Below are 12,924 nucleotides of genomic sequence, written 5' to 3'. Positions count from 1 at the left end.
AAGGGCCGAGCCGGGCAGGGCAGCGGCTGTAGCTCACCCGGAGGGCGCTGTGGAATTTTACGCCTTTGGCACGCCGTGCAAGCGCGTACGTACTGACGCAGGAAGTGATACATGCCGTGCCAGTAGAAAAGCTGCCTTAGCCGAGTATACGTTTTCAGAACACCGGCGTGACCATTATGAGGAGCAGCATGAAAATAAGCGCATATGTCAGAACGCATGTGTCGTGGTATCACCAGGAGCCATTTGCGACCATCAGGCAAATAATTTCTGCTGTAAAGAACGTTGTTGCGGGCAGTAAAATGAGCGGCTTGGCGACGAAGTGTTCGAGAAGAGGGTGTGGCGGATGGGTCCTGGAGGAAATTCAGCATAGTTGAAAGCAGGGGGTCCTTACGCTGCTCGTCCGGCACATCCGCGACGTTGAAGGCTGACATGGATGCGAAGAGCGGAGACACTGAAGCCACATCACAAGGTAGCGGCGATCGGGAAAGCGCATCGGCGTCAGAGTGCTTTCTGCCCGATCGGTAGACAACGCGGATATCATATTCTTGTAAGCGGAGTGCCCATCGGCCTAGGTGACCTGACGGATCCTTCAACGAGGACAGCCAGCAAAGTGAATGGTGGTCGGTGACAATGTCAAAAGGCCGACCATATAGGTATAGACGAAATTTGACGAGCGCCCAAACAATGACGAAGCACTCCTTTTCTGTTACTGAGTAGTTGGCTTCTGCCTTCTTTAAAGTGCGGCTCGCATACGCGACGACGTACTCGTCATAGCGGTCTTTCCGTTGTGCGAGGACTGCACCAAGTCCAATACCGCTGGCGTCCGTATGTACATCTGTAGGCGCTGTGGGATCGTAGTGTCGAAGAATCGGTGGCGAAGTAAGTAGGCGAAGTAGTTGCTGGAAGGCTTCGTCACAGGAAGTTGACCACGCGGAGATGCCGTTGGTAGCGGTAAGCTAATTGGTCAGTGGTGCGATGATAGTCGCAAAATTGCGCACAAAACGCCAAAAGTAAGAGCAGAGCCCTATAAAGCTGCGGATCGCCTTAAGAGTAGTGGGCTTCGGAAACTCTGCCACCGCGCGAAGCTTGGTTGGGTCAGGAAGGACACCGTCCTTCGATACGACTTGACCCAATATTGTTAACTTGCGAGCAGCAAAACGGCACTTTTTGATGTTAAGTTGGAGGCCAGCAGAGGTAAGGCAGGTCAGTATCTCACGCAAGTGAAAGAGGTGCGTCGGGAAATCTGGCGAAAATACCACGATATCATCAAGGTAGCACAGACATGTTTTCCACTTGTAGTTGCGAAGGATGGTGTCCATCATACGCTCGAAAGTAGCGGGCGCGTTGCAGAGCCCGATTGGCATTACGGTAAAATCGTACGAGCCATCGGGCGTGATGAAAGCTGTCTTCTCACAATCATCATCTGCCATCGGCACATGCCAATAGCCGGAGCGAAGATCCAAAGATGAGGAGTACTCCGCGCCTTGCAAGGAGTCGAGGGCGTCATCTATCTGAGGCAGCGGATAGACATCTTTACGAGTGATCTTATTGAGTCGACGGTAATCCACACAGAAGCGTATTGACCCGTCCTTCTTGCGTACTAATTCTACAGGAGACGCCCAAGGACTGTGGGAAGGGCGAATGACGCCTCGGTGCAGCATGTCGTCGACCTGCTCGTTAATGATCTGTCGCTCGGCTGCCGACACGCGGTATGGTCGCTGGCGTAAAGGAGGATGGGAACCAGTGTGTACGCCGTGAGTGAGGGTTGCCGTACGCCCCAGAGATAGTTGCTGAACCTACCTTCGCTATTAACCCGCAGGAAACAATCACGTCTATGCTTATTTCATAAGATTTACTACCAGAACGCTGCGCTTCGGTCGGCGTGGATTAACCCAGCACCATTCATCTTCTCACGTAGAGATCATAGGCATAAGGTACATGTTCCTCGCTCTAACACACTAACACATTCGCAATCATTTTCACCTAAAACATGCAACGAATGGAACGGTCTGCCAGCATCTATTGTCAATATAAGTAATCATGTTCAATTTAGAAATGCTTTAGTTAACTACATGTAAATCATGAAACTTTCGTTCAATATATCATGTGACTTGTTATTGTATAAGTGCTATTTTTTCAAGTTAACTATGTATGTATTTACCTATCATTCCCAGCCTGTATATTGAAGTGTATGATGAGATTTCTATGGTGAACTACGACTATTTTTTGTGTAAATTAGTGAGCTAGTATAATTTTCTATTTTTACTTATGCTGTGCCTTTCCTGTATGTCATTTTTTACTTCCTTTATGAAGCCTCTCCCCTCTATAATGTATATTTACTCTGAGGGTACTGTAAATAAATAAATAAATAAATGTCGTCGACCTGCTCGTTAATGATCTGTCGCTCGGCTGCCGACACGCGGTATGGTCGCTGGCGTAAAGGAGGATGGGAACCAGTGTGTACGCCGTGATTGAGGGTTGCCGTACGCCCCAGAGATAGTTGTTCACAGTCAAACGACGAGCGAAAATTCTGAAGAAGCTCGAGGACTTGCTGGCGATATGGAGGCGGCAGATCGGCGTCTACGACAGATTCTAGAACGTCTGACGACGACGACGACGACAATCATGATGATGACGTGCACGGCACGGGAGAAGTGAGGGCGTCGAGTTCATAACAGGCCGTGTCGTCGGAAACATCGACAGTGTGAAGCGGGTCAAGGGGCTGAACAGGACCGAGTGATTCGCCGCGCAGTAACGTGACATGGTAGTGAGACGGGTTACACACAAGCATTGAGGATAATCCAGACGCAGTGTTGAGGACGGCAAATGGAATAGGTAGGGCCTTGCGACGTAGAAAAATAGGCGACGGTGTAAAAAGTACTGTAGCATCTGGCGCGGTAGAGCAAGAGACGGGCACAAGCACACACATGTCAGGTGGTATGTCCGTATCGGACGCAATAGTGAGCTTGGAGGCTTTTTTTTCAGAGGGGTCAGGCAGCGGGGCATCGGCAAGCGGGAAGAGCGCCACTTCGGCCCGGGCACAGTTGATGATGGCACGATGGTGAGACAAGAAGTCCCAGCCGAGAATAATGTCATGTGAACATGATGACAACACGAGAAATTCAACAACATAGACAATGCCATCGATGGCCGCCCTTGCAGTACATTGAGCAAGCGGGGCTATATGCTGCGCAGTCGCGGTGCTTAGAAGCATACCAGAGAACGGCGTTGGGACCTTATGGAGGCTGCGACAAAGCTTTTCGTCAATAACAGAAACTGCATCCCCAGTATCAATAAGCGCAATTGCGGCGGTTCCTTCGACCAAAACGTCCAATAAATTGCGTGGCGACTGTGCAGGCCTTGTAGAAGTCGCGAAGCTTGCAGTTCGTGCCTGCGGAACTGCAACAACTAGTTTCCCTCACTAGGTGACTGGCGGCGACGTAAGGGGGAAAGTGAGCGACGACGTGGTGATGGCGAACGATGGGTGCCGACAGGGCGTCGAGGAGGCGGCGAAAACTCGTGGTCGGGAAGCATCGCATGCCCGGTAGTATCGTGGGAATAGGCATATCCAGGCGGTGCGACAGTAGCGTTAGCAGGTGGCATGCGACGATGGCAGAAGCGCGCAACGTGGCTGGCGACACCGCAAGCGAAGCATATGGGTCGGTTGTCGCGTGTGCGCCAAGGGGTCAGAACTCGGCGTCGAGGTGGAATGGGAGGCAACGCGGGAGGAGGTGCAGCTTGAAGTCGCATTCGCGCCGGAAACGAGAACGTCGGCGGCGCAGGTCGCGCAGCGACTTCGGCATAGGCCAGAGGTGCAGCCACGGGAGGGCAGCGTTGGGCGAAAGGTAAAGACGCAGCAAGTTCCTCGCGAATGGCCCGCCTAATGGGAGCAGCCAGAGATGTGTCAGGCTGGCGAGGTCCATCGTTGAGAGGCAGCATAGACAATTGGCGCGCCACCTCCTCGCGAATGAAATCCTTAATCTCAACAGGGAGCGATGCTGCTGGCGTGGTGTTTGAGCGAAGCGTGAGGCCCGAGAGAGAGTCGCCAGGCACGAGAGCACTGCGCGCAAGGACCCTTTGTCGACGCAGCTCATCGAAGCTCTGGAAAAGAGTGACGACAGCCGCGACAGAAGTAGGGTTCCGCGCCAGGAGCATTTGAAATGCGTCGTCCTCGATGCCCTTGAGGATGTACTTCACCTTGTCCTCTTCAGTCATGGTGGAATCGACGCAGGCGCAAATATCAACGACATCCTCTATGTAACTAGTATAGGTCTCGCCGGGCTGTTGAGCGCGCTGGCGGAGGCGCTGTTCAGCACGGTGTTTTCGCAAGGCTGGGCGACCGAAGACTTCCGCGAACGCAGTTCTGAAAGCGGACCAGGTTTGCAGTTCCCGTTCATGATTGTGGAACCAGAGGTTCGCAACGTCAGCAAGATAGAAGATGACGCTACGGAGCTTCGTCGGGTCATCCCACTTGTTGTGTTCACTGACGCGCTCGTAGGTAGAGAGCCAATCTTCTACGTCAGTCTCACCTGATCCGCTAAAAACAGGGGGGTCCCGCTGCCGTTGCACGACGCCGCACATGACAGTAGTGGCAGATGCGCCAAGCGGATAGTTGGGAGCGTCGTTCATAGTAGCGGCTGGAGCAGATGTTCAAGTCCGGCTGCGAAGTTCCAGGGTGAGGTCGGGGAGCGCAGCACCGTCCACCAAATGTAATAAGATGATTTATTATAAGGCACTAGGCACAGTCTAGTTACACTGGCAGAAGACGAACGCTGACCGCGCGCACAGCCGACACAAGAGCGCCTTCTTCGTCTTCCTCTTCACCACACAGCGAAATATAGCTGAAACCAACATTCAGCAACCAACCATACTGCTACTCCTGATGCATAGAGCACTACAAATTTATTGCATAACGATGTGAAACATCGCATTACCAGTGACGTTTGTACGGTAAGGGAGCACTAATTGTATGCATAGGGCGATAAAACGCCGCTGGAGATTATAGCACTTCCAACCGCCAGCCACCGCAAGCGACTCTGTATTTCAAAACCACAGAGTGCCATGTAGTCAGGCTTGTCACCTACATTACACCCCTTCATGTTTTGATTTTACTGGCCAGAAGGATGTTCAAAATTGCATTAGGCTAGTCAAAACACACATTCTAAAGGCCGGCAACCAGGGTAATTGTTACTCGTGGTTCTATCAAAAGAACGGACCCAACGGTTCACCAGTTCTGACGTTCCTTGGCAACTGTATTCTTTAATATAGCGTAACCACGGAGAGAGTCCAAGCGTTCCTGAGATGTGAGAAGTTGTGTCCAGAGACGGTATATTCTCCAACCTGCGATAATTCGAGATATATATGAATTCTCTAAAATAATATCACTGAGACTCCTCTGGCGTTTCATTACCTTTTACAGTATTTTTGTTGCTTTGTCCACAAGTCCGCTGCCATTATTACGGCTTTGTCCGACTTTTTAACCACGAGCACCAAAATATCCGACAATTCTCCTGTGTGTAATGCAATTATGCATTCCAGACACTACGTAAGTGGACGACATCTCAAGTACACCGGCAATGGGATACGAGGACACCTATGGATATACATGAATGCCAGTGGCGTACGCCTCGTCGCTGTGCTTTCGCCGTGAAAATTGGGCCATGACATGTAGGGTGTCACCTACGAAATTCAGACATTAACAATGGACCAGAAGAAAGTTGAAAATTCGAGAAAAATTGCTTGATTATCCTCTGGGCATTTGTGAATTGCTGAGCCTACATATATGGTCGTCTCTTTACCGTCGTTTAATGTCGTCACGGACCACCACACTCCTGGCTCGCTGTCTTCAATGAAAAAACCCTCGCGCTTCCTTGGCCGCTGAGAAAGTCGAACGCAAAGTACGGCCTCCAAGTCGAGTACAGATCTGGATGCAAGCATTCTCACGCAGATGATGTTCTCGCTCTGCTCTCTCACCTGAATCTGTGTCTATCTAACCAGTAAGCCGCTGCCTAAGCGTTCCAATCATGCTCTATGCGTTCACAGCTGCGGAAAGGATCCGTGAATATTTTCTCTTTATGTTCTGCCCGATTGCGGTGCTATCCCGCCGTCGAAGTGTGAACCTTTGGTCGGAAGTATTTTTATTTGTAATAACCCATCGCAAGCGCTCTGACATGTGCGCTGCTTTTCATGCAGAACCATGGAGTGACCACGCAGCTGTGCTGAGGAATTACCTGTGCAAAGCTACGTCATAACTTATACTAGCGCGGCGTGTACGGCTGCGATCGCAAGTACACCCGCGCTTGTATCTCACGCCGTCAACACAAATTGCCTCCCTGACCCAAGACCGGCACGCTCAGACCACACTACCTTGCCCTTCACATATTTTCCACAGCGTTGACATTGACCCTTACGGCCAAGGTCCCCAGCGGCACTGACGTAAGAATAGCTAGAGCATTACAAAATTCCGTACTGGCTTCCTGGTTTGTTTGTTAGATTCCGCCACACATTACGGGTCGTTCGACTAAGCTTCTATCTCTTTACGGAGCCGCTATGGCAACGTTGGCGATAAACTTCCGGTAAACTCTTGTAGAGCCCTGGACACCTTTCGACGACTTACGGTGTACCAGTCGCGATACCGTGCATATAAGCCGTTTAAAAACATCCTACAATCCCATTATCGTCTCGTCACCGGGAGACGCCACAATAACTGCTCTTCTCTTGCAGGGCCATTTCTATGAAGAATAAAGCCGCAGCGTCGCCTCGCTATTGCCGACTTTCACGAACTCGGGCTAGGTTAGCTCAGCGCTGGTCCGGCTACGTATACTACTAAAGTACGCATGAAATGGTCTTAGCTTGTTCTTAGGCGCAAATGCAGACATGTCGCTTCCCCCGTGAGGTCGTCTTCAAATTTAGTGCCAGCTGGCATCGCCGCCTTGGCGTCGCCCTCTTTCGCCGACGTGGTGGAGCCTCCGACAAGGCCTTAGCTCGGCCATGCAGTTAGTGGTGAATAAATGCATTTCAACACCCTCGAATAGTTGGAAGCCCTGCTCAACGGGTGAAGATCAGCGTTTGGAATGTCCTTGCCAAAAATGGAGGGTCTAACACCAAATAAACCCCTATAAGATGAAACTTTTACAGAACACCAGAAAGACGCGTCCGCTCTATGCGAACGGCGAGCAGCCGAAGCCATATCAACCAACACTAAAGGTGATGGGTTCGACGCGCAACCATGGTCGTGGGTCCCAGTGCTTCATTTACCTTGCCTCAATTAACATTAATTCTCAAGGGTGACGCTCCAACCAATGGTCATGTGCTCTAGTACTTTAGTTAACATCGCCTTAACACCAACAGTCACGTGTGCGAGCCCCACCAACAGTCACGGGTTCAAGTGTCTTAGATAACTTCGCCGCAATCAACACCAAATGTCGCGAGTGCGACTACCACCAAAGGTCGTTGGTTAGAATGTCTTAATTAACTATGCCTATACTGTCACCAAAGTTCGTGAGTTCAACTCCCACCTAAGGTCATGGGTTTAAGAGCTTTAATTAACTTCGCCTTAACACGAAATGTTGTCGCTTACACTCCCACCAATGGTCGTGGGCTCGATTCCCTTTGCGTAAATTGTGACCAAAGTTCCTGGGTTATAATGGTCGTGGGTTGATGTGCCGCAATTAACTTGGCCTAAATGATCACCAAAGTCGTAGGTTCTACTCCCACCAATGGTCGTGGGTTCGAGTACTTTAATTACCTTTTCTTTAGGTAACACCAAAGATCGTGGTTTCGACTCCAACGAATGACCGTGGGTTCCATTACCATCATTTTTGGTTTCTCTAAATTTTGGTGTTGCAACGAAAGGTGGTCATTTTTTTATAACACCGGACACCTGACACAGGATGAGCCACTTAAGGCGTTCGCCTTAATAATAGCAACGCAGCGCAATATTGGGCTGATTTCAACATGTTTGTAAGGTTGATCTGGTTGGGGTTCCAAATCACACAGGCGTAATAGAGCTTCAACCATGCGAGCGTTTGATAAGTAAGTATATTTTTCAGAGGATGGGGATGTGACGCAAGTTATCCTGCAAATGAGCAAGGGTGCAATTAGCATCATTCGTAATGATAAGCATGCGTGACCTCAACGTCCGATCATAGGAGAAGCACACGCCGAGATATTTATATGAGGGCAAGGAGGATATTCGTGAGCTGCAATTGGTATAGCATGATGCGGAATATGATGGCCGATGGCGGAAATAAACAAGCGTAGTTTCCATTGTGTTACGGGACTTCAACCATCTGTCACACCAGTGTTCGATGAGACGAAGATCCCTTTGCACCACTGTGGTATCGCTTTTGGTATTGATGCTTTGGGTAAAACTTCCGTCCTCGACGAATAAACAAATATGTCACCTTGAAGATCATTTCTATAAATTACAAAAAGTACGGGACCCGTAACCGTGGTTTGGGACACGCCTGGGATAACCTGAGCATAACGAGATGCATCGTTGTTGGCTCACAACAAATGTCGATTAGTAAGGAAGTCACATAAAAATGAGTACCGTACCCGTCGCCACACTCAAATGAATGCGTCGACGGGTACGGTACGTTGATACGATGCCTGGGGCCTACGATTACTACTGAATTAGGCTAGTTGGGTAAGGAACGCGTGTTGGCTGGGGTGTTGGACTGCTAAGCAAGAGATCGCGGGATTCAATCCTGACCGCGGCGGCCGCATTTCGATGGGGACAAAACGCGAAAACACGCGTGTGCTTAGATTTAGGTGTACGGTAAAGACGCGGAAGCGGTCCAAACTATTCCGAAGCCCCCCCACATACGTGCCTCATAATAAATTTATTGTTTTTGGCACGTAAAACATTATCTTTTTTTGTGGTTGTTGTCTGGGGTAAAAAAGATTGCAGATAGTAAAAACTTCATGGCATGTCAATAAATTATGTGTTCCGTTACTATAGAACTAACAGTGGGAAAGTACAAAAGGAAGCAGGTTTTCCGCTCTCATGTGGGGCTCCATTTCTGCACAGGAATGGCTTTGCCAACATTCCAGTCGTAATACAGAATGGAAGCCGCGAAGGGCTGTTGAAAAATGTTATGTAAAACAATATCCAACCGCGTTTTGCTGTGCTTTAGTATTTCTACATTGGCGCAGTTGACTCCAGCCAATGTTAGTTTCAGATACTCAATTGTCTTTATTACGCATTTAGCTTCAAATGCGATATCAGGGTTATCATAGTCTTCAGAGTGGGGGATAATTTCGGAGAACGCTGACAGATTCCTGAATAAATACAGATGAAAAAGTCGAGCCTTATGGTTCAGCGACGTCCTCGTTGCGTGTAGAAAAGGTCAGATCATCACCGAGTGATATCAGTAGACACGGTCTAGGATTGATAATTTGCCAGAATTTATCAGCTTTATATTTGTAGCATAGTCTTTACTGTGGGTGAATAGAAGGTGGGTTCAGTCTTGGCACCAAGAGACATAAATTCCTTTTCAATGCTGCGGAACCTACTCCATGCGGAATGTATGGCGATTCCTTTCCTAACCGAAGTTGCCTTCTCATGTTGTTTTTATTCACTTTCAGGTGATGTTAAAGCATGGCGCTGCAGGTAGTTTAGTAACGTTGATGATGGATACGTGTATGTCAGTTAATCCTCTAAATTTATCTTTAAACAAAGAGCGCTCCGTTTTGATTGATCGCGGTCAAAGTTCTTCCAAAGCAATGCACAAATTTAACTTGATTATATGGTAATGCTTTCGTAGTCACCCTCATGTTAAACCTTTACTACGGTGTGATAGTTCAGAAAGATGACTACCGTGATCTACTGCGTGTTCACCGGAGCTAGCTAGACGCGTAAACGGCGGAATGTTGTCATGATGAGTTGTGGGCACGAGCTCTAACGTGATAGATGAATGCGTGCATTGGGTCGTAGGCTACGTGGCAAGCTGAGATGGGTTAAACTTGATGCACGTGTTAATAAGGATCGCGTATAAAGGTGTAGCTAAACGCTGGGAGGAAACAATGGTTAGACGTTGTCGAAGGAATGTTGAAATCGCCGAGGAAAAGTAAAGACAGAAAAGCACGCCGAAATTTTTAGCGCGATTGCCGGGCGGCGGAAGGGCGTGCATGCAGCTGCGCGATTTTCGTGGACGCGTTCGTCAAAGCGACTCCCCGGGCCTTCAGTGGCGCGACATTCGTGCGAAAATCACCCCATGCGGTTCCAGCTGAACGAGCGTGGAAATCGCGTAGCCGCGCGATACACGGTTGTCATGCCGAGTTGTGGGCACGAGGTCCAATGTGATAGTTGCATGGACGCATTCGCCTGTAGGCTGCGTGACAAGCTGAGACGACTTTAACTTGAAGCACGTGTTATTCAGGACCTCTTTCGACTGTATAATTAAACGCCGTGAGGAGGCGATCTTTAATGGTTATTGAGGGAAGGTTGAATTTACCGAGCAAAATTAAAGCTGGATCCGCATGGTGCATTCTTTAGCGCGATTGACGCGTGGCGACGAGACGCGGGCGTCGTTTCTACGAACACGACCACGGAAACAGCGTAGCAGAAATGAACGCGCCGAGTCGCGTTGCCACGGCCGCGCCCACCAATGAGAGTGCAGCGCAGATGCTACGTCGCGCTATACATCACGCTTTACTTCCCTAAACACCACCAGATAGTGTCGCCCCCCGCGCATCTTGGCGGAAAAACATGGCCGAAGACCCGGCAAACACGGTGCCGGCGGCATTCAAGGCGCGGCGGGCTCGCAGTGCTGAAGTGTGCGCTAGCGCATGAATTCGGGCATTCGCCGCAGGCCGTTTTTTCATGAGCGAAACGTGCCATGCACTTCAAGCTTTATGCTACGCGACCGTCTTATACATGAAAACAAGAATGGAGTGCATCATATGAATAGTTGGTAAACAACAGCCGCCTCTGGAAGACCGTAACACGTGCCTATAATATGGCATAGCTGGAAGGCTAGTGAACAAATGAATCTGACTTGTAGATCGTCTTTGTTGACAAGTTCATGATGACGTAAGCTTTGGTGTGCTGCATTTGTAATGCGCCCACCCCTCCTGTTAACGCGGTCGTGCCAGGAAATATCGAATCTTGGTACACAAGGAATTAGTTAAGGGTTGTTATCAAAAGAATGTAACCATGTTTCGGTCACTGCAGTTAATCTGCTCTCTGTAGTGTCAGTGAGGTTAGCCAAAGAACCAAGCCTCCGGAAAACGCTCCACATAATAGTGTGAAGGAAACACACACAGTTAGTGTGCTTTCTGCACGGGCAAGTGCCTGTAGGTACGTTTTATTAGAAAGAACATTAAGAGAAGCGTGGTCGTACAAGTTGGTCGACGTTCCAACGCTAAACTTTCTGGAAACAGCTTGAAAGGTTCGCCCTGTATTCATGCAAAATCGAATGGTTGCTTGCTGGCAGGCCGAGTGGATGACGAGTAGCCTTTAAATATTTTGTACGTAGAATGTACATTGCCTTCCCAATTGGCCGGCGGTATCCACATGGTCATCACCTGGCTCTTGATCTCGCTGTCGCTGTTAGTGCCGTCGCGTCCTCTCCCGCTCAGTCGACTATGCGGCTGGCGTTGCCCTTAGGGACGAACTATCCCGGCACCGATCTGTGCATGTAGTCAGCCTTGATCGCATAAATGGACAAGGTCTTGAAAGTGCCATCGAGCGCGGCTTTGACCCGATGGTTCTGCTTCTCCTGTGTCGCTTGGGTGGATACGTCTGCGCACTCCGAAAATCTGCCGTGTCTCGCCACCATGATGTTGCAGCCGCTCTTTGAAGCGCAGGTGGGAAATGGAAGTGCTCCGCCAAGCAGCACCAGCAAGGGAGCCACGAAATGGGGCAACCGCACAGCGGCCCTTTCACCATGGACTATTGTTCGAAATGTGTTGCTCCAAATCAAACCCAATTATGCTCATGGGAATAAATTTGTCTGACGAATGACAGCGTTGTCTATTCGCGCTTTATTTTGGGAAGGCCATTTGTTGCTAGCACTTATGTTGAAATAAATACGAGATTTCGCGGAAGCGACATAGATTCATGTCGTTTTTTTATGGCCTCAAAGCTTGGTAATAACCCTCACGCGGTAACGTACCCTTTCGATTAGGAATATTAAGGCATAAGCGCCATTTAGCGCAGACTCGATTCTAAATGGCTCCCACCGCACCCCAGTTATAATAATATAGCGAAAACAGTAACGACTTACCCAGCGTAGAGAACTTCTATCACACAAAGATGACTTTTCGCTCCCGTCTAGCAAGTCCCGTCTCATCGAAGGTAAGCTTCCTACATGTACCTGGCGCTGTTGAATGCCATGTTTTATCATGATGTCCAGGTGTTCCAACTCGTCAGAGAATTGACGTACGCATATAACCGTCTCATTATTTTGAGCTTGAGTTAATGTCAGGAGAAGGAAAAGATATACCTAATGTCACGAGGCATGCCAAAGAGCTTGGTATTTCATTTCTCTACGTCGTCTTTCTCGCCATAGCTACGCTTCATGAAGGAGTGTTTTGATTTCTCAACTCCGCGCTGTGCCGCGTGTCCTGGGAGTGGCTTTCACGAACGCATACTGCTTTCATTTGTGAATGGCTGAGAGAAAGATGCGCGGCTCCGGTCGGTGCGAGGAAACCATCGAACACCCATTGTGCACGTGCCCTTGCTACAATGTACACTTCTCTCTGCCGGCAACCTTACACCCGCTGGACTGAAGACCGTTCACCGAGTCAAAGTTACTCGGACTGTGGCCACACCCGCCACTGGCTGGAATAGGGATTAATGCACTACAACAATAGTTGAAGTGCAGCTGCTTAAGAGACCGTTTATAGTGCCCAGCCCCACACGCACTCTGTGCTTACTCTCTGCCTTTTTCCTCTTTCTATTCCCATTCTTCCGAC

At 49.4% G+C, this 12,924-nt stretch overlaps 1 protein-coding gene across 8 annotated transcripts in view; it reads right to left on the bottom strand.

Moving 5' to 3' along the window:
• LOC142572950 (carbohydrate sulfotransferase 4-like) overlaps positions 1-12,380 on the bottom strand; it is a 34,763-nt gene extending 22,383 nt beyond the window's left edge. For 4 of the 8 annotated variants that reach the window (XR_012826177.1, XM_075682421.1, XM_075682422.1 and 1 more), the window contains exon 1: positions 12,234-12,380. Coding sequence is in view for 2 of the 8 variants with exons in the window: in XM_075682422.1 (XP_075538537.1) it covers positions 12,234-12,353 (120 nt within the window). In the remaining 6 variants the exon portion in view is untranslated. The remainder of the gene's footprint in view (positions 1-12,233) is intronic. The other 4 variants (XM_075682424.1, XM_075682426.1, XM_075682419.1 and 1 more) reach the window with 3 other exon arrangements.
• Between the last annotated feature and the right edge of the window lie 544 nt (positions 12,381-12,924).

Source organism: Dermacentor variabilis, chromosome 2 (genome assembly GCF_050947875.1).
Source record: "Dermacentor variabilis isolate Ectoservices chromosome 2, ASM5094787v1, whole genome shotgun sequence".
NCBI classification, from domain to species: Eukaryota; Metazoa; Arthropoda; class Arachnida; order Ixodida; family Ixodidae; genus Dermacentor; species Dermacentor variabilis.
This window is presented reverse-complemented; position numbering and strand designations above follow the sequence as displayed.